The sequence below is a fragment of the Nannobrachium achirus genome, assembly GCF_963921795.1.
Source record: "Nannobrachium achirus genome assembly, chromosome: 9".
Lineage (NCBI taxonomy): Eukaryota > Metazoa > Chordata > Actinopteri > Myctophiformes > Myctophidae > Nannobrachium > Nannobrachium achirus.
In genome coordinates, this window is record NC_137818.1 from 26,511,786 (window position 1) to 26,538,761 (window position 26,976).

General features: G+C 42.5%; 1 protein-coding gene across 1 annotated transcript in view; it reads right to left on the minus strand.

The window, feature by feature from the left end:
- The window catches only part of kazna (kazrin, periplakin interacting protein a), a gene marked incomplete at both ends in the record, with an annotated part of 259,876 nt that overhangs the window by 12,177 nt on the left and 220,723 nt on the right, over positions 1 to 26,976 (minus strand). The window contains 7 exons of the mRNA XM_080734204.1: positions 732 to 850; positions 2,541 to 2,749; positions 11,028 to 11,151; positions 11,713 to 11,849; positions 12,477 to 12,666; positions 15,967 to 16,137; positions 16,876 to 17,012. Coding sequence (XP_080590330.1) covers positions 732 to 850; positions 2,541 to 2,749; positions 11,028 to 11,151; positions 11,713 to 11,849; positions 12,477 to 12,666; positions 15,967 to 16,137; positions 16,876 to 17,012 — 1,087 coding nt within the window. The remainder of the gene's footprint in view (positions 1 to 731; positions 851 to 2,540; positions 2,750 to 11,027; positions 11,152 to 11,712; positions 11,850 to 12,476; positions 12,667 to 15,966; positions 16,138 to 16,875; positions 17,013 to 26,976) is intronic.

Sequence of the window (26,976 nt, forward strand, 5' to 3'; positions counted from 1 at the left end):
AACCATTCCGTCCTTGGCCCCTTTATGCCCATATATGGAGATCCCTGATGTAATAAATATTAAGCCCATATTTTGGAAAGCCCATAATGGACATACTGTGTCACTCTCATGTGGTCTATGACGTCAGACATCTATGATGTCAGTCATCTCCATATTTTGGGAAAAGTTACATTTTTGCATTTTCCCATTCAAGTCAATGGAGAAAATGTATTCACAAATAAATTAATATAAATTAAACTATATATAATATATCTCTTAGAAAATGCAAGCAGACGAGTCCCAAATAAGCTGGTTGATTTGGCATGGCCGATGGCCCAAGTGGAAAGATAGAAAGAAAGAAAGAAAGTCAGACAAGTAAGCTACTGTTAGGGCAACCACACTAATTGACTGCATACTTGCAATGTCAACAATCTATATATAAAGTGGTTTATAAGTGGTTTAAATAGAAATTGATTGATTGAAGACTTTATTAGAAGTTTGCATAGGAAAAGGTTCAGTTTCATGACGGTACAGTTCACTGGTACAAGGTCTACTAAAAGGAGATCCTAGAAAAGACTGCGCTTATTTCCACAGGAAACCCTTTAAGTATCTCATATAACATTGAATGACAGACGAATAGAACACAGTACTATGCAGTAGATATAGTCAGGAAAAAAAGAAAGAATAAACAAAAAACAGTAAGTCTATACAAACAGTAAGTATATACAAAGAAATGTCTTTCCCTCCCTCACCCTCTGCCTTTCTCTGCATCTCGGTAGTCCTCAATGGCCAGGCGTAGTTTCCTTCTGTGCATGGAGCTGCTGACCCCTAAGCCCAGCTCCAGGTCCTCATCTGTCAGTCCCAGCAACACCTGCACAGTGTGACACATCAACATAAACAACTGTTGCAACCTTTTCAGTCAAGTGACACATTGTTACACTTACAGCTGACCTACAGGTACACATTCTAGTTGTCCTATACCTCTACTAAATTATATAACAATGGCTTCCCTGTCTCTCCAGCTCTTTATTAAATATAAAATACATTTTCAGTTGGGACACAATTTTCAGCTTCAATTTGATATAAATGATACTGGCTTGCTTTTGAGTGGTTCTCCTCGAAGGAGCCAAGCTCCAATATCTGTCTTTGTCCGGTTCCCCAAAAATCTCCAGTCCCCCAAAAACGTGGAGCGTGGCCTACATCTGGCTCAAAGTTTTTTGTACGCCCAGGGTCCCATTGGCCAAGTTTGGCAGGACGCGCTTTGATTGGCCAGCGGGACGCTTGATGAAACTAGAAATGCAGTTCCTGCAGAAACTGCGTGGGCTTGCTGAAAACACGCACAAAGTATGTACTGTAGAAAATGTACACATACATCGAGAGTAAGAGAGTAAGAATAGCAGTACAAGCCCATATATGGGCATGGCATGCTCATATAACTGGGCAAGCTTAACCAATCCTCAAGCTGACACCGCTCCTCCATTGAACCCAATGGACCTTTGGGGTTTTGGTGTTACAGAAAAGGTTACAGTAAAAGGTCCATTGAACTCATGCAGAACATTTTGTGGTATTGCTACTATTTATTACAAGCAGTAGTATAAATACTAAGACAGAATTCATTTCCCATAGGAATTCACAGTTTATAAACATTTGTGACGAGAAAAATACAAGCACACATAACCATGTAAAGCTGAACAAGTTGAAGTTTGAACGAAATTTGTAGCTGAAAGAAATGTGGAACTACCGTAGTAGCTAAAGCGAGCCCACAATTAACTCATAAATAGCACCACGCACTTCACAGTAGTTGTGATTTTTGTTTACTGTATACCCTGTCCTGTGCATACATACAGTATGTGTAAATACATTTAAATATTGTACATTAATAATTCAGCACCTATGCCCTCAAAACCTGGGTGGTGTGGTCTGCCATTTATTTGCACCTCATACTCAATACCCTGCTAATTAAATTTATGTTACAAACTCTCTCCTAGACCAAAAGGGTTTTTGTAACAGTGTTTCAGTTCTAATTTTGTCCACTCATTTCACTTGTTTATCCTGTGACCTTTAGGAGTTTTCTCTTCTAATTGGATTAAATTGGTTTGATGACCTGACTCTTTACTGAAGAGCCGCAGAGACAGGGAGACTGCTGTTAGTGAACAAACACTCTATAGCAATGATGCAAAAAAAGATGAGACCAAGGCAGTCTTGTGAAAAAAAGTTAAAAAGCCTTTAATTGTTTGGCTAATTAATGCATGGCAAGAATAGAAACCGATTCTTGCCGTGCATTAGCCAAACAATTAAAGGCTTTTTTAAACTTTTTTCCACAAGAGTGCCTTGGCCTCATCTTTTTTTGCATAATTTCTGTCACTAGTTGTAATTGGCAACCGTAAATCCAAGACAGAGATTTGAATTCACTGAACAACTGGCTTCAAAACAGCTCTGTAAAAGCCATCACATGCCCTTAATCCATATTCTTTACAGTCTATATACAGTATGCTTGGAGCCATGGACCTCAACCAGACATTGCAAGTTTGCGCTAACTCTTGTTGGTTTGACATCATTACCTTGCCACTCTTGACATTCTCAGAGCAGGTGCGAATGTACATGGGCATGGCCATTACAACCTCCAGCCAGGCCTGCACAGTGCCCGCCCTCCAGTAGGACATGGGTGTGGACCTAGCTAACTCCACCTGCTGGAGGCGGTCCAGTTGGTCCTCTGATCCGTCTGATAGGCTGAGACTGTGGCGGGTGGGGCTGGAGAGACTGTCTGAGTCTGGGTGGGTGGAGCAAGGGGAGGAGACACGTGTAAGGGAAGTTGTGTGGCGGAAGAGGCGGCCCATTAGTACGTAACAAAGTGGTTTAGAACAGTGATTCTCAACCTTTTCTGCATCGAGGACCACTTGAAAATCTTGAGGCCTTCGTGGCCCACCCATCTGACCACTGAACTCAGCTGCCATGTTAAATGATCAGATGGGTGGGCAGTGTTTATTTAATAATAATAATAAAGTTCATGTTTATCATTACGTAGTACTATGTTGTCTCAACTTGTCTGTCTAGTGTTTACGACATGCAACAGGAAAACCCTTGAAAAAATGTGTTGTCGTCATCCAATGGGTACAACGATGAAAACAATCTTTTCAAAGTTGTAAATAACTTTTAAATTACAGTAGTTGTTTTAAAATAATGTTATATTATCATTAAAATCTTGGTGTTTTGCCAATTAATTGGGGGCCCACTCGCCATACCAGTGGTCCCTGGCCCACAGCTTGAGAATCACTGGTTTAAAAAAAATATTATAGGCAATTAAAATGAATTCAAAATGACATAAAACCATCAGACGTGATTAATTATATAGCCCTTCTGAGCTGCTTGGTCCCTCTGTTCCTCAATAAAAGTGAAACTATATGTAATGACAAAAGAAAACAACATGAATGTAATGAACTACTACTAACCCAAGCATGCTACAAACACACTTCCCACTTACCAAGTTGTGACATGCGCTCTGTCTCCACCTGCTGGCTGTGTGTTAGTTCTCGGTTGCTTCCCTGTTCTGTTCGCTATTATTGTCTATTTATTAGCAGGTAGGAGGCAGGGATCGACAGCACTTATAGCAGTGGTTCTCAAACCTTTTCATGTCAAGGACCCCCAGTTTAATAATATGTAATTGGCCGTAGACCCCCCCATCTGAAAATATTTTGTGCCAGGGACCCACATACTAGACTTATATGTAAAAAAGATAGAATTTTACAAGCCGGCTATTGTCAAAATAGCCGATGTTTATCGGGTTAAAGTGGTTAAACATATTTTATGTTATGTTAAATAATTTAGTTGGGGACCCCCTCTTTGGCTTATGGGATTCACCTGGGCTTGGTGCATCCCGTAGCACATAAGCTCAGTCATATCTCTCTCTCTCTCTCTTCTCCTCTCATCCAGCACAGCACGTCTCTTGTTTAGTTTACTGTTAGGTTAGTTCTGCATCCTTCCTACCAAACCCCTACAGCATATGGCATTGCATCCACTCATATAATCACCACAACACACTTACACTCCACAATAACCTCTTTTGTTATTAATACTTTTTAACAATTTCCTTGAGTTAGGTCAATCAAGTTGTTGCCTCGGCGTCTATTCGTAACACAAGTCTTTTAAACAGACAGCTGTTTGAGAACTCACATCTGTCTAAATGTGACTGTAGCAGTTTCATGCCATGTTATCTGCTTTGATCAATATAGTGATGATGTAACCTGTATAATTGCTTCACAGTAACCTGGCTGAGAATTGCCTTAGAATTCAGTAATTTAACAAAGCTATGTTTAATACAATAGAATGACCTGCACACCACCTAGGCTTTCACAATAAAGACAACTTGTATTAAAAGGCAATGTTTCAGTCATGTACCTTCGGGCAAGATGCCTGAAGAAGGTCCAGTCGAAGGACAGGGAGTCATTAATATGGCTGGTGAGATGCATAAAGGAGGTCCATGACCAAAACGTTGCCTTTATAATGAAAGTAGTCTTTGTTGTGCAAGCGTAGACAGTGTGTGGGTCATTCTATTTTATACTACACGTCTACTATTTCACAAGTGCACCCTGAAAAGGCGTGCAAGAGACTTTGTTTTAACAAAGCTGTGTTAAATTACTGTTGTCTGCTAGTTTTCCAGACACAGGTAACCGTTGCTCCTACAATATTGGTTTGCCTCAGTTTTCACCTTCATGTCTGCCTTTCAACACAATTCATACATCACACACTCACTGTCTTATCGGTTCTTCTTCTTCTTTTTTTTTAAATATATATATCACCCAATTCAGTTATTTCTCTGCCTGCTTATTTGCACCTGCAAACACTGACTAACAATTGTATTCATTGGAGTGTCCGGCCAAACTGGAGGCCCTGCTTCTGGGAATGGAACAAAGGCCTCTGTGGACTGGTAGATGAACGTTTTACCTCTTCACACACGTTGTTGCTTTTTTTAAGTATATTGGCTGCATCGTAAAACAAACAATACTCTAAACCTTCATTTGTACTTCTAAACTGTTGCCAAACCATATACAAATTCCCATCCTTAGATGTAGTTGAATTTTAATTGCTCCCGTTGAGCTCACTTGGTAGAGCACAGCACCAACAACAAATGGCAGAATTGAGGTAGTGGCGCGGAGGGTGTCCAATTCCCACCGGTGCCAAGAATGTTAAAAATATCTTAACGTAAGGCCGTTTGGATGAATGTGTAATGACATATGTTGGGTTAATTGCAGTGTGCATAAGAGCCTAGTGACAATCCCAAGGTAGGAGCACAGCAACCATGGTGTAATTGTCCTGACTGGCCAGGTAGTAACTGTGCTTTCTCTGTTTGCTTATCTTGATGCAACAATAAAGATGTGACAATGAATGCTGAAACATATGTCCACTATCTGCACTGAACAGTTGTTGCCGGGTTCTTTCTCTCTCAGCAAAACAAAAAAAAACTAAAGCTATTGAATTCAGTCAACGTGTTCAGTACTCCCATGCTGGTCCTGCAGAGCAGCAGTGCTGAACGTGACGTAGAAATCACAGGGACAAAGTTCAAGAGACTAATTAAGATGTGCCTGAGATGGGACTGCCTTTGTTTCGGTGTTCATCCTTTATACAAAAACACAAATGCAACACCGCACACACATTGTAATAATGATAATACTTTAGAGTAAAGGAAACTTTGAAGAGGAATCTGCCATTCAAGTGTTAAAAACAGTGGCTCCCATCAGTGTTAAAAGAAGGAATTGGAATTACATCCAACTGTGCAAACGATGCAATAATGAGGGGGAAAAAAGGAATTCATACATCTACCACAATAAAACAGAAAACACATTGCCTTGTTCCAGTCCAGCCTAAACATTTAAATACTTCATTGGATGTGGCCTAATGGATAGTAATTCATCTAGAGATGGATGTTCTTATGAGCCAAAGGTATTTTCCCCCAGTGCTCTTTTTCATACAGAGATTAATGATGATAGCTATATAATTCTAGACCTGCAGTATATGTCCCGATGCATGCTCTTTCCTCTAAACACCAAGAGTTGGGGGGGGGGAGAGAGAGTCGTTTGGTATTCATTCCTGTGGGGGAAATTCAGTTTCAGCTTCACCCAGCTGATGGCTGCTCAGATGGTTATGATGAGCACTCAGTGAGGAGCCGTTGGGGGAAAAGTGCCTTGCCCAGCAACACTGACACCCAGACCTGGGCCTGGAGGCGAACCAGTGACCTGCAGAATACCAGACGACCTCTCTTCACACTGAGCTACGGCCCAGAGACAGAACTATGACAAGATTCTTGACTCAAACCAGCAGCAACCTTTACCACCTGTTTACCAGACATACTGCGTTGAGAGGAGACAGTGTCCCCCCAATATATGTATCTGTCTTACAGGCCACTGGTTGCAGACCTTATCAGTCCCTCAGTGGAAAATCAGGTGATCATTAATTAGCACTTGAGGGGGACACCTTGACAAATAGGAGGGGATTCAAATCTGAGACCTTCTGTATTCCAACCCAGGCTGGCTCTCAACCATTCAGCTGTATGGCCACCCAAAAAAACAGAGGATTGCATTATTTTGTAAATGCTATTATGGGCTGTTAGTACTAATGTGATTACAGTATAGCTACGGTATGCACACATTTCTTATTAAGAGTCCAGAACCTACATCAGTTGCCTTACTCAAGGGACTTGGACTAGGTGATCTGTCTGCATTTGTGTAAAATACAACAGAATGTGTACTTAAGAAACAATAGCTTATACCACAGAACCTTAGAGACCATTGAAATGGACCTTGCATTCAAAAATCAATATTTCATTTGGTATTCAAAGATCAATAGCAGAACTTGAAGAAGGGCTAAATTCAGTGCTTTTCTTGTGTTAGGATGTGTAATGAGTCTGCAAACACAGTTTGTGACCCAGCACCACCACAGCTAGCGGCATCACTTTTTGAATAAAACTTTGAAGCAATGAACAGCAGCGGTGCAGGGTTTAATCAATAACCTCCTGGGTCACATGGCTGTGCACAGAGTCCGAGGGTGAGGGGGTTCAGACAGAGGGTTCAGTGACAGAGGTTAGAGGTGAGGTCCAGGCAGAAATGTTATTGACGCAGTGTCGACACATACGATGAGCTCTGTCCCAGCAGGCCCAAAGGCTTCCTTTCCTCTCTCTTCCCTGATCAATGATTCCAGTGCAATGGAAGTACAGCCAATATGATTTAACAGTGAATAAAATGGGGTACCAAGCGAGGACAAGAGGAAAGGAATCTTTGTGAGAGCTTTTGTTTGAGGGGATGCAGTCCTCGGGACTGTAGAGGAAGCTGCCACTCGTGTGTTATTGTGGGATTAGAACCACATCACAACAAACAGACCGACAGACAGACACAAACAAACACATCAACATAGGGAAAGAGACGACGGCCAGATGGAAATTCAGTGTTATTTATTTTTATTTTAAAATAATCTTTCTTTTTTCTTCTTTTTATTTTTTAGTTCTTTTGAGCATAATTTTGTTGCCATGCCTTTAAAAGTTCTCTGCTACTATCCAGCTCTAAAACATCTGAGGATGGTCTCACACCAAAGCTCCTCCCTCGAGGCCTACGTCTTTGTCTTTAAATAAAACTCTTCAATAATATTAATTCCATTTCTGTAATGTTTTATCATTTACAAAAAAGTATTTCTTTTTTTGCCAGAAAAGAAAAAAAGAAAACGGGTGATAATAATTGTGTTAATTTCATATGATATTTCTCTATCAGGAGAGGATTATAATAATGAAAGAAAGTGCATCGATAATGCATTCAGGAGTTTATTTCTGCTAATGTTTAATGATAATGACTGACAGAATTGAAGAGAAACCTGTCAGTGTTCATGTGCTATTATCTTTCACTTTCCATTGCCAGTTAACTCTAAATCATACCTTAGATTTTACTGTATGTCCAGATATGGTATAAAGGGCCACCGTTTAAAACAGTGGTTCTCAACCTTTTCAGGCCGCAACCGCCAAAATAATCATATTTGAACTGGGGACCCCCCCCCCCCCTACTCTGATGAGCACTGAGTTGAGGCATTACATTTTGTATAACACGGTTCTATTGTGAAAATAGCAGATCTACATGCTCACAACGCCTCACGTTGCGAGGCGTTGTGAGCATGTAGATCGGCTATTTTCACAATTTCTGCCACAATATTTGGCAATTTGGCCAATGTTAATTTGTCATTTTAGGTATTAGTCAGTCAATTGTCACTTTAGAAATGTGCAGATACCCTCTATACACTTAAACTTTATGCTGGTTTGCTTACTGTTGAGAGAGAAAACAAGGTTTCACATTAAGTTAATCATCTGGGAACCCCTCAAAATAATTTCACAGGTTGAGAACCAGTGGTTTAAAACATGATCCCCTCACTGCTTTGCATCAGGGTTAAACACAGTTCCAATGTTAGTAGAGTCTTCACACACTTTCAGATAAGGTTGACAAATACTATCAGAGAGAGAAGAGATTTCCTGGGGGACAGTGCAGACTCCAGCCCCATCCATCAAAGAATACAAATTATTTATCTCTACTGCTGTATTTTTATTGTTATTTTTTTCCCCATTATTTTTGCTTGGAGAAACACTATTAACCTTTGGCACTTAGTTAATTGGTTTTTGTTCAGTCATGGTCTGAACTGTGATTCAGATTTCTTCTTTTGGAGGTAGACCGTGGGGTCACAGGAGAGGTGTGCATTTGTTTCAGTTCGATTAGCCTGCTTAAATCTGGTTTTAACCCTCCTGGGCCCTACCTGGTTAGAAATACTTCATTATCCCAGCTACGACCTTCCGCTGTCACACTGATGTCTATAAATTGAGGCTACTGCTTCCTAGTAAAAAACGACCTGGAACCAGAGGCGGGGAAACGCCTTCGTAGAAACATTTGTCTTTCTACAAATGAAAGGTTCTACCCCACTACGCTACTGAATATACCCATAAGAAAAATTGAAAGAAAAGAAAATCATTATCTAATTTTCATTATTCATTATCGCAGCCTATATAAAAGACCCAGTCAGCAGGAATGTGACCATTTCATCAACTGAGACCTAGTTAAAGTTACAGTCACTTAAATGTTATCATATTTTTTATTTCTTTATTGCTATAATTCATTTCTGAGTGAATGTCTCATTTGGCAATGAGTTACTTCACACACAGCTTTTATACAAAGCTACTATACAGTATTTGCTACTGCATATATAATATGGCTCAGATGGGCAAGCATTAGTTCTTATACCCATGCCAGGATGGCATTCCAAATACACATGGTGACATGGTCAGAGAGTGTGATCATTACTGTGTACTTGCACTTGTACATTTGAATTATAAACAATGCATTGCATTCAGGTGCATTATTTTAGAGTTGTGCATTGCTGTTGTTGTTGTTGTTGTTTTCAATAGACTATTTTGAAGCCATGACTACAAGCTGCTGTAAGATCCATCTGTAAGAGATGGCCAAACAAGAAGCGCAGTATCATAGTTCAATTACTGTATACCCAGTTAATGCTAGCAATTAAATGCACTTTAACAATGGAGCGCTGGTATTCTCTTTCACAACGGTTGATTAAGTCTTACTGAACTTTCACAAGAAATGGTTTTGAAGTAGCTTTGGACTCGCAAATCTTAGAATTGCAGTCATCTATGTAAAGTTCAAATTCTTCACTTTCTACTTGGACTTCATTAGACATATTCCACAAAAGCATGTGGTCAGGTCCGGTCAATGTTGATTTAAAATGCAAACATAAAATAGTTAAATATATTATACTGACCCCCCCCCCCCCTCCCTCTCTTTCTTCATTTTAAACTGCAGATCCATAGAAAAACGTTCATGTTTAACAGGCTAAAGGGATTTGGTCACCATGCATTTGGGTACCAGGGGGCTACATGCAAGCATATCACACATGCTTGTTAACAGACATAAGACACCGTTGGTTACTCTCTTGCAGTTCCTGTAGGGCTTCATGTTCCTCACGTTCTGGAACTTCCCAGAACAGAATAATTTTGTAGATAAAGTCTAAGCTTGGGTTAGCTACTGTATGGTGGTCAGATTGAACAACCATCATTTTACTGACAGTGCAGTTTTACAGGTTGTATAAGAGTGGATCTGGTAAAAGAGATCATGCTGTTCTTTTCTGGTTCAATCAATTGGACGTGGATGTAGGGAGTCCGCACCTTGCCGACAGGAAACTGTTCTCACCATGGCAGTGTGAGAGGAGATGGACCAGGCAAGACAAATACATGACAAGGAGTTTTAAGTTAATCCAAACAAGGTGGTCACAGGGAGGTGAAGGGCAGGGCAAACATGTCAAAAAAATTATAACCAAAAGCATCCAGGACAAAGAGACATTTACAAGCACAAAGTGCACATCGAAGGTTATTTACAGGGTACAGCAGTCCTTCAAGTTTCCAGTTCATTGAAAACAAAACAAAATAAGTAGTCCAAATGTAAAGAACAATTAAAAGAATCATAAACACAGCCATTTCTTTGTTTTGTTTCAGTTTGATGTGGTGTTGTTGTTGTTGTCATTTTTTTTTCTTTGGGGGGAGGGGTTGTTACAATAGAGCATATCCACATCTGAGCTGTGTTACACTGTCCACTCTATTTACAGTACTGTACAGTACATACATACAGGTGCAATTTGCTTGTAAGATTTACACTTCAGCGAAGAAAGAGGCGTCTTGCGGACAATACACACATTCGCATGTGCGCGTGCACACATGCGTGCACACACACACACACACACACACACACACACACACACACACACTACTTGTGAGTGCACATTCATAAGTGCACACAAATGTTGAACCCATGCTTAGCTTACTAACACGCACACACACGCACACACGCACACACACTCACACACATACACAACTCAACAATTCTCTCTCTCTCTTTTTCTCTCTCTCTCTCTCTCTCTCTCTCTCTCTCTCTCTCTCTCTCTCTCTCTCTCTCTCTCTCTCAAACAGCTATGTTTTTACCAGTCAGCATCTTCTTCTATATAATAATCAGGGGTTGAAGTACCATCAAACAGGCCTGGTTCTAGGGACTTGCGCTGCTTGCCCCGAGCAAAGACACGTGACAGTGATCCCAGACCCATCTTCTCTTTCTTCTTCTTACGCTTCGCCTCCTCCAGATCTTCTAGGGACTGCGGGAGGAGAGAGAGAGAGATCAGAGGGAAGAAGGAGATGAAAAGATGGTTGAGAGAGGAGAGAGCGATGCAGAGACGTCAGTAGGAGTGAAGAGAACGGACAGAGAGAGAGGGGGGGGGGAAGAATACATTCACAAAAAAGAGAGTACATGTAAGTGGCGACTGAACCCGCTACACAGGCACACACTTACGGGCTTGATATACTGTACTTAGTTGCGTGTGGTATCGCACAGTGAAAATAGCAGATCTACAAGCTTGTAAATCGGTTATTTTCAGTGCACGGCATACCAACAACGTATAAATCCGGCTTTACAGTGTGGCCATGCATCCATTAACCACTCTGCTAAACTCACAAGTCCTGACACCATAGATAATAGGCTGCAGACCGCATGGCACACATGCATTCTGCCAGAAGGATGTCAACAGAGAGAGACACACAGACAGACACAGAGACAGACAGACAGACAGACAGACAGACAGACAGGCTGGGGGCTAGAACAGTAGGCTACTAGGAAGGAGGTGATTACTTGGGAGGGTGCGGTGGTGGGCAGCTCTTACATTGCAGAGAGAGTGGGTCCGGTGTCGCGGGGAGTTGATGTCACTGGGTGTGGACGAGCGGTCGCCCTCCATGCACGACGGATCGGAGATGACGGAGGGCTGCCGCGAGTGGCACGGACTCACCCGCACAGCGGCCACTACAGGGCAGGGAGGGGAGAGGAGATCAGGTCATTAATTTCAATTTCAAACCAATGTTGTCTGTTTTTATTCTGTCAAAAAGGTTATCCTTTTCTTGATCAGAGCCCACTTGAACATTTTGAAAGCCGAATGGCTGCCGTGTTAAAGGTTGGGTAAGTGAATAACAGGGGTCTGCTGTTTCTCTAGCTCTTTAGTAAACAGAAAATACATTTTCAGGTAAGGATACCAAATGTATCCAATCAGGAGATAGATAAACAAGGTGAATTTGGAAGCGATTGCACGAAGAAATTAGCAAACAAAAGTTTAACTTGAACATTATACATTTGAAGCTGATAAATGCATACTCTCTCCTGACTGGCTGAAATTGGAAATATATTTTCTGTTTATTATTAAAGATTTTTTGGCAGAGATTTGGTAGAGAGTGAAAAAAAGTATGTATATTATAAGTACATTTTACCAATAGAGGGTTTAAATGTGCACCGGGGCGGATATGCAGCTCGGCAAATAAAAGGTGAATTGAACCCAGTGCATGACGGAGGACGATTTCATGATAAATGAATGAAATGAGTGTTTTTATCATGATAAACGATAATATCGCTTATCGTCACACCCTAAGGTCACCCTACCCTGTCTGTCTGTGGGGTGCGTGGTGTGGACGTAGAGCGTCTGCTGACTCTGCCTGATGGCGGCTGTCAGGGGGAGGTCTGGATGCATCACCCACTCCTGGTTGTTGCCGTTGACCACTGGTTCGGCGGGCATGGCCAGAGAGTGGCGTTTGGGCACGTCCTTGGTTAAGGTGGCTAAAGACTGTTTGGCCTGGGGAGGTTCGGGGAAGACACACAGAAACACAGACAATGAACATCCAGAGAGCAGGAAGGATTAACCAACGAGGAAAGATCTACGGATTTCTTTTTTTTTTTCATTTCCTAATTTTCTTTTGTCATAATGACTTGATTTTCGTACGGGAGTAAGGAAGTGTGTTTATGTGTTTGTTGCGTGTGTTTTCACGAGTCTCAAGGGGGGTTTAAACGTAGTTTCAAGGCAGTGTCACACACGAGAAATAGACGATATGCGCGTGACATCATCATCATACCCGCAAGTTATGTGGGAACACCTACTGAGTGGCAAAAAACGACTTTCTGGCCCTGACAGCCCATACATCCAAACAGAAAAGTCCTATAATGATTGCATTAAAAGACGTTAAACTCACTTTGACCCTCACTTTGCCACTCGATTTGCCACTCGAGTTGCCATTCACTTTATGCATGCGCATACCCTCTATAGCAGATGTACAAGCTCCCAACATCTTGCTGCGTAGCATTGTAGATGGGTTAGCAGTGGTGTAAAGTAACTAAGTGCTGTACCTAAGTACAATTTTGAGGCATTTGTACTTTACTTTAGTATTTCCAATTTCCAATACTTTTACTTCTAATCCACAATCTCAGATCCAAATATTGTACTTTTACTCCACTACAATTATTTGAAAACTTCAGTTATAAATTATAATATTATAAAACATACATTAACCACTTTAGGCCTATTTTATACCTAAGGCTATTTGAAAATAGCAGATCTACAAGCTCACTGCTATTAGATCTGCTATTATTACTAACATTTTGTACTTTTACTTTTGGTACTTTAAGTACAATTTGATGCCAACACTTTCAGACTTTTTGAATTTTGAATTCTAGACTTATACTTGTAACGTAGTATTTCTATGTTGCAGTAATGATACTTTTACTCGCAACACTGGCGTGAAACGAAGTATAAACTTGGGTATAAAATCATGTAGTCATCAGTGTAGGTGGCTGTCAGCATGCTGTACACAGGGATGTGCATACATGCTTTGTGAGGAGTTTTCTCCTGGGCTTCTCATCTGTCTTATCTCTCATGAAATATGCAGTGGCATTCATGTTCACCTTTGGCAGTGTGAAATCTCCTCCTAACACTCCTCGAGGAGGAGCAAAACAAAAAAAAGGACAGAATAACTAGGAGAGGGATTTGCTGGTTGGGAGGAACGGAGAGAGAGAGAGAGAGAGAGAGAGAGAGAGAGAGAGAGAGAGAGAGAGAGAGGAGAGAGAGAGAGAGAGGGAGAGAGAGAGAGGGGCACAGGAGCAGATCGTAATAATATATTTTTTCTTTTACAACAAAAACATGTGCTGCTCCACTGAGCCTTGCCTGAAAACCACAAGTCATCTTCCCTTATCTTGGGAGGTACCCTATGTAACATGAGCAAGTGTGTGTGTGAGTGTGCGTATGTGTGCAAGCATGTGTGATGGATATTTTGCCACGATTATTTCTGTGGCTTGTGTGTGTGTGTGTGTGTGTGTGTGTGTGTGTGTGTGTGTGTGTGTGTGTGTGTGTGCGTGCGTGCGTGCGTGCGTGCGTGCATGAGAGAGAGATAGAAAGAGAGAGTGAGCATGTGCTGTACAAATCAGCACACAAGTGCATGAATGTGTGTGCACATTTGGTGTCTGTCACTGTGATTTGTTTTAGTCTAACAGAATGTTGCATAAACAGCCTTGAATAATATTGTGGAGAGTTTCCCATCGTCATGCTAAGCATTGAGCTGCAAATCATCACATACAGTATAATCAAATTCCCCATCCGGCAAATCATCAACAACAGGCTTTCACATGCAAAACAGTGGACAATCACAGCAGACCTTGGGAAGGGTTATTAGTTGTCACATACTGTAGTCTGCATAGTGTAGCCAGACCATCACAGATCTGCACCTACCGATACATCTGGTGACTACATTCAATGGGCTAAAACTGGGTGGAAATTTGGGAATAACAACAATAATAACTGCCTTGCAGGATCAATCCCAAGTATTTAGGGCTGTGCTTCATATTGGGATGTTGATATGAACTGTTTTCAAAGCAGTGGTCGTTGGTTTTGTTGGCAGAAAAATAAACTCCTGCACACTGTCTACAAAAAAATACTTTAATGGGAATATAATGTTATATATTCCCATGTTGCATTTGAAGGCAGAGTGCAAGAGTTTTTCTGTTTCGGCCCCCCATTTGGTCTTCTCCCCACCTTTGTAAGTGTGGTAAAGACTTGCTTTTCATAGGCCTTTTCAATTTAAAAGTTGGAGAACCACTGTATGTTCTGCCCATACACTGAATTTGGAATTCCCAGACGTTACCAGTAGATGGAGGTCCCTGATCGACTGGCAATACGCAAGACTAGCAGTTGTCACAAGACATCTATATACTTCAAGCACTTCCCCAACAATCCTTTCCCTGATTAGACCCAGAAGAATAATCAAATAATCTACAAGAGGAGATCTATTTTTTCATTTTGTTGTTGTTGTTGTGGGGAATCATAGCAGGATCAATGTTGTTAGGAACCACTGGGATCAGTGAGGGTCAACCGGGCAGTTAGTGAAATACGTGCAAATAGCGGACAACCCCATGACAATCACATCACAGGCGTGGGGACTGGAGAGGATTCTTAAGGAGTCATTGGGGTTCAAAGTTCAAAGTGGAAGCGGGCAGGTGGAGGGGAGGGGGACCTGTCTTACCGCCATCACCCTAGGAGAGGACTCCCTGTCGCCGAGCCGGTCAAACACTCGGAACTCCATTCTCTGATTCACACAGTTACTGATCTGAGAGCAAGGTGGAGACACGAGGGATCGCTATGCTGGTCATTCAAAATCGTCCTGCAATTGTCAGCTGTATATACAGTAGTACACCCCAAATATGAAATGAATATCTAAATACTGCAAAATGCCACACGTACAGAGTAGACATGAATGAATAGTCATGTTATGTTTCTGAGTTTGAATCCTGTAACAGTTTTGGACATTTGTATTTTATATTGATTGCTCTGGTCACCAGAAAACTAAAGAACAACTATCTTTTAAGATCATTACACACAGGGAGCATGGGAGCATGGTGATGAATAAACAATTCAAAGATGCATCTGCAAACGTTTGGTATCAAACTATTCATATAATGTAGTTGATCCCTCATGAAGACAGGTTGATGCTTTTTATTCACTTTGTTTCGGAAGGAAATTACATCGCTTAATCTGTGTGAAATGTTTAAGAAATAAAAACATTGTTTCAGGTGTGTCTGTCTGCCTGTTCATTGTGTCTGTGTGTCTCACCATGGCGAGCTCAGCCTCCAGCTCTTTGATGCGGTTCTCCTTGAGGTCCAGCTGGGAGCGCAGCGCCCCCGTGTGCTCCGTGGCCTCCTTGGTCTGCCGCCGCAGGTCCCACTTCTCCCTCTCCAGCATGTCCTTCTCCTTGGCCAGCGTCTTCACCGCATCCTCACTCTCCTGGTGGAGAGTCACACACAGTCACACACAGCCGGCATGTATGTAACATTTATGGCCCATGCCCGTAGTTGACCGGATAGTGCGTCATCCTCATAATCTAGACATTCTCAACCCATGGTGGCCCATGAGGATATTTTAAGTGGGCACCCAAATAATTTTACACAAAAGATTTGAATGATAATACTAGTAAGACGCCTCGGGGCGACTTAGGGCGAGGTCGTGCCACAGCTCACAGTGATGTGGACATCAGGGAAGTGGACATCAGGGATCTCCATATATGGGCATAAAAGGGATTGTTCCCCCTGGCATCACAGGGATCTCTCTAACAGAGCATCATTAGTATTGATGACTTCAGGGAACTCCATATATGGGCATAAAAGGTTAGTTTCTGTTAGTGTAACATCACAGTGAAGCCAGAGCGTGATGTCAGAGCAGCAAACCCATTCTGGTAGAGTGGTTCCCCTGACATCACAGTGACATCAGAGCATGATGTCAGAGGGGCAAACCCATAGACGGATGGACCCGGACAAGCTGTGACGTTTCTCATATTAAAAAATAACATTCATATTGAAGAATTAATGTAAAAAAGTGTCATGACATCTTTTCTGTAATAAAACCTTGAAAAACTAGCTTTCATTGTGATACTGATAAATCAGAGTTGTCTGACTGAAATACATGTTTGTGGATTCTGTGCCCGCTGGTGTGCATGGAGTGCATGTGGCTTAGGCCTATACATACTTTTCTGTGCTGTTCGTAGTTGCGTATGAAATCTCTGAGCTGCTCCTCTCGGCTCTCCAGCGTGGCGTAGAGCTGCTGCATCTGGTTGACCAGATCCGCCTTCTCTGCCTTCAGACGCTTCCGGTCGCCCTTCATGGCTGCAGACAGACACAGAGTTCAGAGAGAAGGAGGTCAAACCTAGGGTCATGCTGGGCTGGATGGACAGAGCAGTGCCATCTGACAAAGATTGCAGATGAGGATCAATGCATGATGTACAGCAGGGTTCCCCAATAGGCGGCCTGCGGGCCATTTGCATAAAGTTTGTTATGTAATGTAGTTGCTGTACAGTATATACCACAACTTAACCCTTTCAATGCCACCTTTTCACCACTAGAGGGCACCCAGTGGCCATAGAAAACACCATAGAGATACGCTGGTATATGCACAAGCCGTGCGCAGCCATAATGCGCCTGAACACTTTCCTTTGTGCATGTACAGGAACAGGATGAAGTTAGCTTGAAGTTAGCTATTGGCTACCAAGCATTTTAGAAGCCCTATTTTCGGCGATTTAGCCATGATTAAACCTTGCACACCTCATGGATATGCATGGAACAGAGAAAATGAGCTCTAAAGATCCTGGATTGCATTGGAGTGGATGGTAAATATCGGCGGCGCGACGCTCTCGCGGGCCGTGTAAACAGATGACGGCCGGCGGCGCGGCTCGAATTCTTTTTTTTTTTTTTTTTAAAGCCTAACTAGTTCGGGATAGGCACCCAGGACGTTAATAATTATCCCGAACTAGTTCGGGATAGGCACAATAAGAGTTAAAATGAGAGTAGAGCCAGAAACAAACAAAATGTTTCCCCACAATGGCTATGTCTGTAAATGGAAATCTGTTTAGTGAGAAAAATGCTACTATGACCTTTAGAGTAATAATGGCTTACTAATAAAGAACTGAAGATCTTTTTGTTTAATTCACTGCCTGCAGTTAGGTTTCAATTTTAAAATGAGGTCAACATTGAGAATAATTAGTTTTCTCATGGTGAACCACTTCAGCTTTGTTTAATTCCAGCTAATTGGTGTGTTGATGAAGCCAACACAACGTTTCAAAAAGTAAAAGAAGACCTGCCGCAGGTCTAACACAGCGTGACTTCCCTTCCTTTGGCTGAGTTAAAATCTCTCTCTCTCTCTCTCTCTCTCTCTCTCTCTCTCTCTCTCTCTCTCTCTCTCATGCTCTGTAATCCTCTATGACATCTCTGCACCCACACAAAATGAAAACATGTTTGGTTGAGGTGAGTTATACTGCAACCCTCGAAACCCTTCTCCCTTTCCACATGCCTTCTCTCTCCTCCTAGTGTTTTGGCATTTTCCTCCATTCTCATTTCTCTTTCTCAGCTCATGAACCCTCTGGTAATGTTCATCCTTTTTCTAATCTCCTTGTGATCTTTTTCTTTTTACCCTGATAGGTCTGTCCATCTTTTTCTTCTCTTCACTTGGAGGTCTTCATCCCTATGCTCAACTCTGCTCGCTGTTTGGTACAAATCTAAAGACTTAGCTTCCTTTGCTGTCCTCTTTCATTCTCTTTCCTTGTCTTTTCTTCCCTCTCTCTCTGTGTCTCTGCTGAAACCAGGTCTCCAGCTGCATGTCATTAATTAACTTATATGACAGCTTTTGTTAATTGCATGACATTCACACGTGGTGTCTGGGGAGCACGGCGGAATGGGAGAGGATTGAAGGACAGATTGACCGTCCAGTTTCCTGTCCTAGCTCTTTCCCCCCCCCCTTTCTGTCACCCTTTTCATAATCTCTCTCTTTCGTCCATTCTGTAGGCGGGCAATCCCAATGCCAAAGTGATTCATGAGCCAACCGCCCTTCTATAGAGGGGATAAATTGTCTCTCTCATTGGCTGAGGGCAACAGGAAGCTCCCCGCACCTGCCTCAGGAAGTGAAATCAAAGGGCCCTTTGACGCAAGCCAATACATTCTCCACATCACATCTCACACCTGCGACCATTTGGCAACACACCCATACACACACGCAAGCATGCATGCACAAACACACACACACACACACACACACACACACACACACACACACACACACACACACACACACACACACACACACACACACACACACACACACACACACACACACACACACACACACACACACACACACACACACACACACACTGGATGCAACAAAACATCGATTGTGACAGGAAATGGGCTGATTCAGGGTCACAAATCATGTTCGGCTTTTGAGGAGAAAGCACTGTTCTAGGGCTGGGTGAATAGTGAAAATAGACATGCGACGTGTTGTGAACTTGTAGATGTGCTATATTCTGTATTTTTTGTAAAATTCCTAAAAGAATAAAATAAGCACAAAACCAGGAAAAGTCAACACGTTTGCTATATCACAATAATCCCAGACGATGTGGAGTCTTATATATTGCCCAGACCTGTCAGCCAATTCAGGAGGAAGTGCCATTCCTAACCGTTTATAACCTATTCATGAAAATGTTCAATGGATAAAGGCAGCATCCCAAGGGCCCTCTAGAGCTCATGGCGGCTACATTAAGGCAGACAGGTGGGACGAGGAAGAGCTCGCATGTCTCCGCCGCTGACAGCCATATTAATGAGTCACTGTCCTCCGAGGCTCCGTCCAGGACTCCAGGCCTCCACAAAGTTATTACCAGATGAGACGGAGGCCAGGCGCCACCAGGGAACCATGAAAGTAATGTCCACAGAGCAGGAACCAAGAGGAGTAGGAGCTGAGGAGATATTCGAGAGATTGTTGCTGTCGGGTAGAAACCTCTTAACTCCGTATTTTACCTTTTTTTTAATGCCCTACTTGATCGCACTACTGCGTTACGCAAAAACGTCAACGAGTAGCAGATCTGCAAGCTTGAAATGCGGCGCGAAGCGTTTTGAGCTTGTCCATCTGCGGCTTTTGACGTATGAGGTTTCTAACCAACAGCGACAACATAGTGGATAACTTTTCATCGAAGTGTGTTACAGTATCGCGTCAGACCGCCTGTAGTCTCACAGGGTCGGTGGGAACATGAGTGTGTCTATGCAAGGTGCAAGTGAATTTGTCTAGTTTGTTTGTGCATGTTGAGAGAGCCTTCTTTGCTAAAACCTTCATACCGGACCATTGCCATTTCTTTATGGTCCAATAAGAACACGTTAAGTGGTTTGCAGCTCAACACACAAGGGCCCTCGGACTGCCATCATGGCTGTTGTGCTTTTCATGCAGGTTAATGTGCACGGCTTGCACGCTAATGGCCTTCGTCTCAGCTGTTGTCAGGCGCTGTGCAACTAGAGGGCGTGTGAGGAGAGGCACTGCTCATTAACGACTGAACAAGAACACCCAGATCCTGTGGGAGTTCTCTGTCTGAAGAGGAGCTCATACAGCACTTCCTGTATCCTGTGACTAGCTGCTCATTAGCTGACTTGGGGACTCATCGGTGGATACTTCTATTTAACCACTCTCTGTTTTTTGGGGTATTTTTCTGCCTTGATAGGCTAAGTCAGTGGTTCTCAACGTTTTTAGGCCAGGACCACCAAAATAATCATATTTTAACTGGGGACCCCCACCCAGACCAACACTAAGAGTTGAGGAATTACATTTTGTATAACACGATTCTATTGTGAAAATAGAATCGCGTACGTGCATGCGTGTGTGCATGCATGTGTGTATGTGTTCATGCATGTACTGTACAGTCTGTGTGTTATCTTGGATGTTTAAAAGGTCACAGGCAGGATGTGATAATCATATGCAATATGTGCATAATACAAGTGGCATCCATCCATGTTTGATAACTGTATTATGTACAATAACATGCTTGACTCTGAACTCATAGGATTTATAGTTTAGCAAATTCCACTATAGCTTGTGTTTAATCGAATTTGCAGCGCTACTATAGAGCCTTAAAGGTCAAACTCATGTAGTAACAGTAAAGACATTTTTATTTGTAACACTGCTTAGCCTTGAAGCACTTCTGAATAAATTAAAAAATAGATGTTTATCATAAACTACAGATATTCCATCTTGGAGCCTTTGATTTAAATTGTTCTTATTCAGCAACAGCTTAATAGCTGTGTCCGAGAGCTTATTCAGCTATTGGATACTTTTCCCCCCAGGGTTTGTCAAAAAATTAAATGAGCCTCAGCCATTTAATTCACTGTGGTTTGTATGCACTACTGCAGCACACTTAAAACAGATGTAGGCCTATACTGTTGCATGCAGGTATCAAGTAGCGAAAATAGCAGATCTACATGCTTACAACATATCGCACTGCAATGGATTGTGAGCTTGTAGATCTACTACTTTCGGAAGTAACTAAGTATAATGTCTCTCTCTTGTTAAATCATGGCCATCATTGTCTGTGTCCCATATCTTCTGGTGCAGATTCTAAACCACAATTTAGCTGGGGAACTTTCTTGGTCTTTCAAGACATCTCCCAACCCCAACAGCTCAAACAATTATTTCCTTATAGGTTTCTATATGAGAATGGTTGAAAAGGTCCTAACAAAACATGTCCATGTAGAGCATGGACTGAATAATTTGATCATTTGAGGATTCATATTCAGAGTATGCAATTTGCACAGCTTCACCTGAATGTATAATAGCCTGGTGATTCAGCCAAGACTCTCCATGCTGTCCACATCACCTGCTGTACAGAAGCAGGACTCCCAAAAACACTTCCACCCAGCAACGCCCACGCCGGTAATGATGTTCCTCACGTCAGAAGCCACTCCATGCTGGCACCATGCCATACAACTAGTATCCCATAGAGAGGGGACAGAGTTCTATTGAGCTTACTTTCAGCAGCATAATGAGAAAGAGAGAGAGAGAGAGAGAGAGAGAGAGAGAGAGAGAGAGAGAGAGAGAGAGAGAGAGAGAGAGAGAGAGACCATTGTTTGGGAACCTGCTTAACTGATAATAAACTACAGTAGTATCCCTGGAGCCCATCATGTCTGTCTCCTAAGCACAATATTATACAGTTCACAGATCAGATAATTATGTTGTTGGAGGTTGATCATTAGGGAAATTATATATAATGCCAAAATAACATTTGATCAAATTGATCCAGATGTGCAGTAGGTTGAAGATGGGACCAGAGCCCTTGGTATACATGTAATACAAGTAATGTATGGAAAATGGAAAGGTGAACCCATAATGACCTTTGACCCTTGGTCCACTTATACAAGTCATGGAGTTCTTGACAGCAGGGAGCCACAATTAAAAATGTATGAACATTGCTCATTAACTAGTGGTCTGGGAGCCCATTGGTGTGTGTGTGTGTGTGTGTGTGTGTGTGTGTGTGTGTGTGTGTGTGTGTGTGTGTGTGTGTGTGTGTGTGTGTGTGTGTGTGTGTGTTCACTGTAAGGCAGAGATCAGCTGAAACCCACAAATTCTGAGGGAGACAAGACCTTGATCTTTGAATAGTTAATTATATACAGTACATGATTGGCTGACACAAAGCTCAGCCAATCCGTGAAGCTGATGGAATGGGCTGGCACATCAGTGAAGCTGATGTCTAACTCCCCAACACACAGCAATTCGGTGTGTCCTCCACAGACCGTGGACAGACCGTGTCCTTTTTTTGCCCATTAATGGATTTCCCTGATGTCATCAGGATATGCCCATATTGTTAAGATTGGCGGCTCTTGACAACGAGATCTCCACATTATGTCTATACTGTATATGGGCATAAAGGTCGATCCGACAGACTTGTCGCTGGGCACCACACTCCCTGTGATAGGTACGCCGCGACGCCGAGTCGATCGGTCTGGCGGTTCTGGAGATGCGAAGGACACATTTGCTTTGTCAGTAGTGTGATATCGGCCATATAAACCTTGACATCAGGCATGTTATTGCTTTAACCCTCTGTCCAATCACAAAACAAGCAAACTGTCCAATTCTGTCTACAAAGTATGGTGAGTTTGCAGTAAAACACATTAGTTATTATAAGGTATATAGCCTTGCTTGTGACTTATAAATGTACTGTCCCCACCCTATTTTCCAGATGGATTCTGATTTGTACACGTACATTGCCAACCTTTGTGACTGAGGACTAAGTTACTAAGTTACCCTTGACAACCACTGGGTGCCACTGTGAGCCAAACCCATTGCTCTCCCTGGAGACAAAACCAATTGAAAAAGATTGAAGCGTTAGTCAGAACAACCTTCCCCATTACGTGTCACGCTGAACCAGCTGCCATTAGCAGGGCAATGAATCATTGGGATTGGGTAAACATTAGCCCCCATTAGTGATTTTCCGCAAATTCAATTGAAACCTTTTTGACACACAACTTAATTTGTTGCAGAAACACTACAGCTGTAATTAATTGAATATGATCAGGTTAAACAGTCCAGTGAAAGCATGACAGCTCAGATACTGTGTGTGTGTGTGTGTGTGTGTGTGTGTGTGTGTGTGTGTGTGTGTGTGTGCGTGCGTGCGTGCGTGCGTGCGTGCGTGTGTGTATGTGTGAGTGGATTCGATGAGACTAATCCACACCTTGAATCAGTTTATATCAAACCCAGGTGCGTTATTTCTTTCCACAGTGTTCCACAGTGCACCAATTATCTGCACCTGTGTTGTTGGCAAAAAAGCTGGGAAGTACTTTCTTGTAGCCTAGGAGCAAGAGGAGAAGACACTTTGGGTGGCGGAACTGGCACCGGAAGTTCGGTGAATAACATTAGCGTCTATTAGCTTCGGCTGGGACAGCTCATGAACAAAAATAATTCTGAACGATAGAGACCTTTGCTGTACACAGGTATTTTTACAATCACTTGCTTTTCGATGTGCACAGTACATAATGTTATTGAGGCACCTAAACAGCGGCAAGTATAGTTTCTGTCTCGGAGCTATCGCGAGATTTGGATTCCAGACAGGGAATGGTGGAGAGTCTCGTGATACTATCTAGTTCTGAAACGTAAATTGTGCTCTTTAGATGCCTCTATAATGTTATACAGTGTACTCACCGAAAAGCAACACAGCACGAAACAATGTGTGACGTGTTTTCTTATATTCCTGAGCTGAGTGTTTTATAAAGGTCTCTATCGTTCAGAATATTCTTTTGTTCATGAGCTGCCCAGCCTGCGCTCATATACTCCAATGTTATTCACCGAACCTCCGGTGCCAGTTTTGCCACCGAGAGTGTCATGGCGGATGGCCATGGAGCCTAAAATTATGTCGGTGTCCATTCCTTCTTTGATCTTCCTTGCTTGTAGCTGGGAACTACTTTCTTGCAGACTGTAGTGAATTATTAGTGAAATAGAACAGTTTTGGTACATGTCTATAATTTTTCATGTTGCCGTAACCGTTTTAGAAAAGCGATAAGCCATGCGAGGCATGTGGTTACCTGGCTGAGAGGGTTGGAGACACTCAGCTTTGCATCGTGTCTCACCATACCTCTCTGCCGTTATAAAATACCAGGTAACCACATGCCTCTTATGGCTTATTTTTTTTTTAAGATTTGTTTTTGGGCTTTTTATGCCTTTATTTGATAGGATAGTAAACTGACAGGAAATGGGGAGAGAGATGGGGAATGACATGTGGCAAAGGACGTCCGGATCGGGAATCCAACCGGTGACGCCAGCAGGAATCATAGCCTAGTATGTGGTATGCGCCTTGACCACCAGGCCAGCGGGCGCCCCCTCTTATGGCTTATTGCTTCATTTTAGGTCATTAGGCTGAGGTTGTGAGCCACTCTGCAACACACACATACACATGTGTATAGACACAGACAGTACAACTTTAATTCTTTTATCCATTTGTAACCTAGAGAGTGTACAAATTCCATACATTGGTACAGTGTTAAATGAACACTGAGGACTTTACTGTTGAGCCTTGGCGTCAAGCACATGGTGCTTTGTGAGCAGCTGCAGCATGAAATGGCACTAAACGAGAGAGGCTGGCTGCACTTTGATGTTACACAGCCGTCCAATGCGTTCATTTGAGCTCTGTATTGACTGGGAGTCCCTGAGCAGTAGTAATTAGTCAACGCGAGAGCTGCTAATTAAAAATCGTCACAGAGCACCAGCGATACGCTGAAAATTAATTAAACATAACTTTGATGGGAAATGGCACAGGTCTAAATGGGAGTTGGGTCAACTTTATAAACGTCACTCCAATTAATGGTCCAACTACCGTGGTCTGTTATTTCCTCATTTCGCTTTGGCTGTTGGGGCCTGGAGTCTGGAGACCCCTGAGATAGTTTCCATTTGTCATCGGCAGTATACTCTCCTTTAGAGCCAGAAAGTGAAACTATTGCACGAGTACCGGCTCGAGTACCCAAGGCATCGCAACATAACCTGCAATTGGAAAGCCATTACACAATTACTGTCACAATTACAGTGCTCCGAAGCCAATGACTGACAGAGCGGGAGGTGAGCACAGGACTTAACAATGAGACAGCAGTGTGCACAACACTGAGACACAACGAGAGAGAGAGAGAGAGAGAGAGAGAGAGAGAGAGAGAGAAAGAAGGAAGGAAAGAAAAAGGAGAGAAAGCGAAGGAAAGAGAAAGAAACCCCTAAACATAAAGGACAGCAGGATATCAATATAGAAAGAAAGAAAGAAAGAAAGAAAGAAAACTGTCAACTAGAGAGAGAATAGACTGAAAGGTGCTGTTCTCCTCTCCAGTCTCCATTTTGTATTCATGAGCACCAGAAAAATCTGCATGTAATTTAGCAGCAAACCGTCTGAACCGAGGCAGGAGTGACAGTTTCTCTGAAACATTCCCTACATAAACGGGTATTATCTCAAGTGGCAGAGAGCAAACGGGGGATGAGGCATTTCGATTCAGCTATACTGCATCACAGAAGACTCATCCTATTTTATTTTTCCCACAGCAGACGCCTCACGCTCACTGCCTGTCTGAAACGCCGGTCTCATTCTTCTGGGAAAACACTTTTGTCTGCAGCATCTGGTGGCGATCGATGTTCACAATATGTCAGCCTTGTGAAAATGGCCGGAAATCAAATGGACAACACCTCACCTCAAATCAGTTGACAGCATGGAGTCATTAAGGCAGCTAATGAGATAACTGCAAGAACACTTGCAAATGATGGTAATGTTTCAAATCAACAATCTGTACCACTAATGAGTCCATTTGTGGGGGAAAGCCTAAACTTGTCAAATACTTTATAAGTAAGAGGAAAGAATGATCTAGATTTGCGAACTGTCACTTTAAGAGCAGCAGTGTCCAGGAGTTACCATGGTTTTTAATACTAACAACTCCGGGAACTTAATGGAGCCACAATTATCACTGGCCTGGACTTAACGCTTCTCTTTCAAAACAAATCCACACACTCTAATCATCCCCACTTATGCAGAATGTGCAGCAGCAGCATACACATTCTGGAGAGAGAGTGTGAATTCTGGTTTGTGGAATCAACTGGTACAGTAAAGCAACACAAACAAGCAAACAAGACAAAATGGGAAAACAGATGTTGTTTCCAGTTTCTGCTTGGAAAGCATAGCTGGGGAGAGGGCCAGAATTGCTGGCACCTGCTCATATGCAGAGGACTGGAAGGGGTGCATCCCCCATTCCGACATGCTGCCATTCTGACATCCCCCCATTCCGACACTAACCCTATACCTAACCTCTATGGAAGTGACAATTAGAAGTCAATGTCGCAATGGCAGCATGTCGGAATAGAGAGCGGCCCCCGACTGGAAGATGCCAACAATACTAAAAGCCTTAACATCCTCAGAGTTAGACTGTGGGCTTGCTAGTGCCAAAGTGTCATGGTACTAAGCTAGCGGTTGCCAGGCATGCTTAAGCACAACAATCTGAATTCTTGCCACAACAACAGCTCTACATAAGCCTGAAAGTGTTGAAAATAGTAAAAACTATTTTGCATTTGTTCATAATTTTGTCTCCCAAGCTCACACCAAATGTATCATTGATATGATAATAAAGTACTCAATCTTGAATCTTCTATACAGTAATTAAACTCTGAGAGTGTATTTGAAATTACTCAACGTTAAATTAATGGTCCGGTCAGGATTTTGCTATGCACTGTATGATCTACTTAGAACGATGGAAATACATTAACATTAAAACAACAATAGCAAACCAATGTGACGTCACTAGATCAACT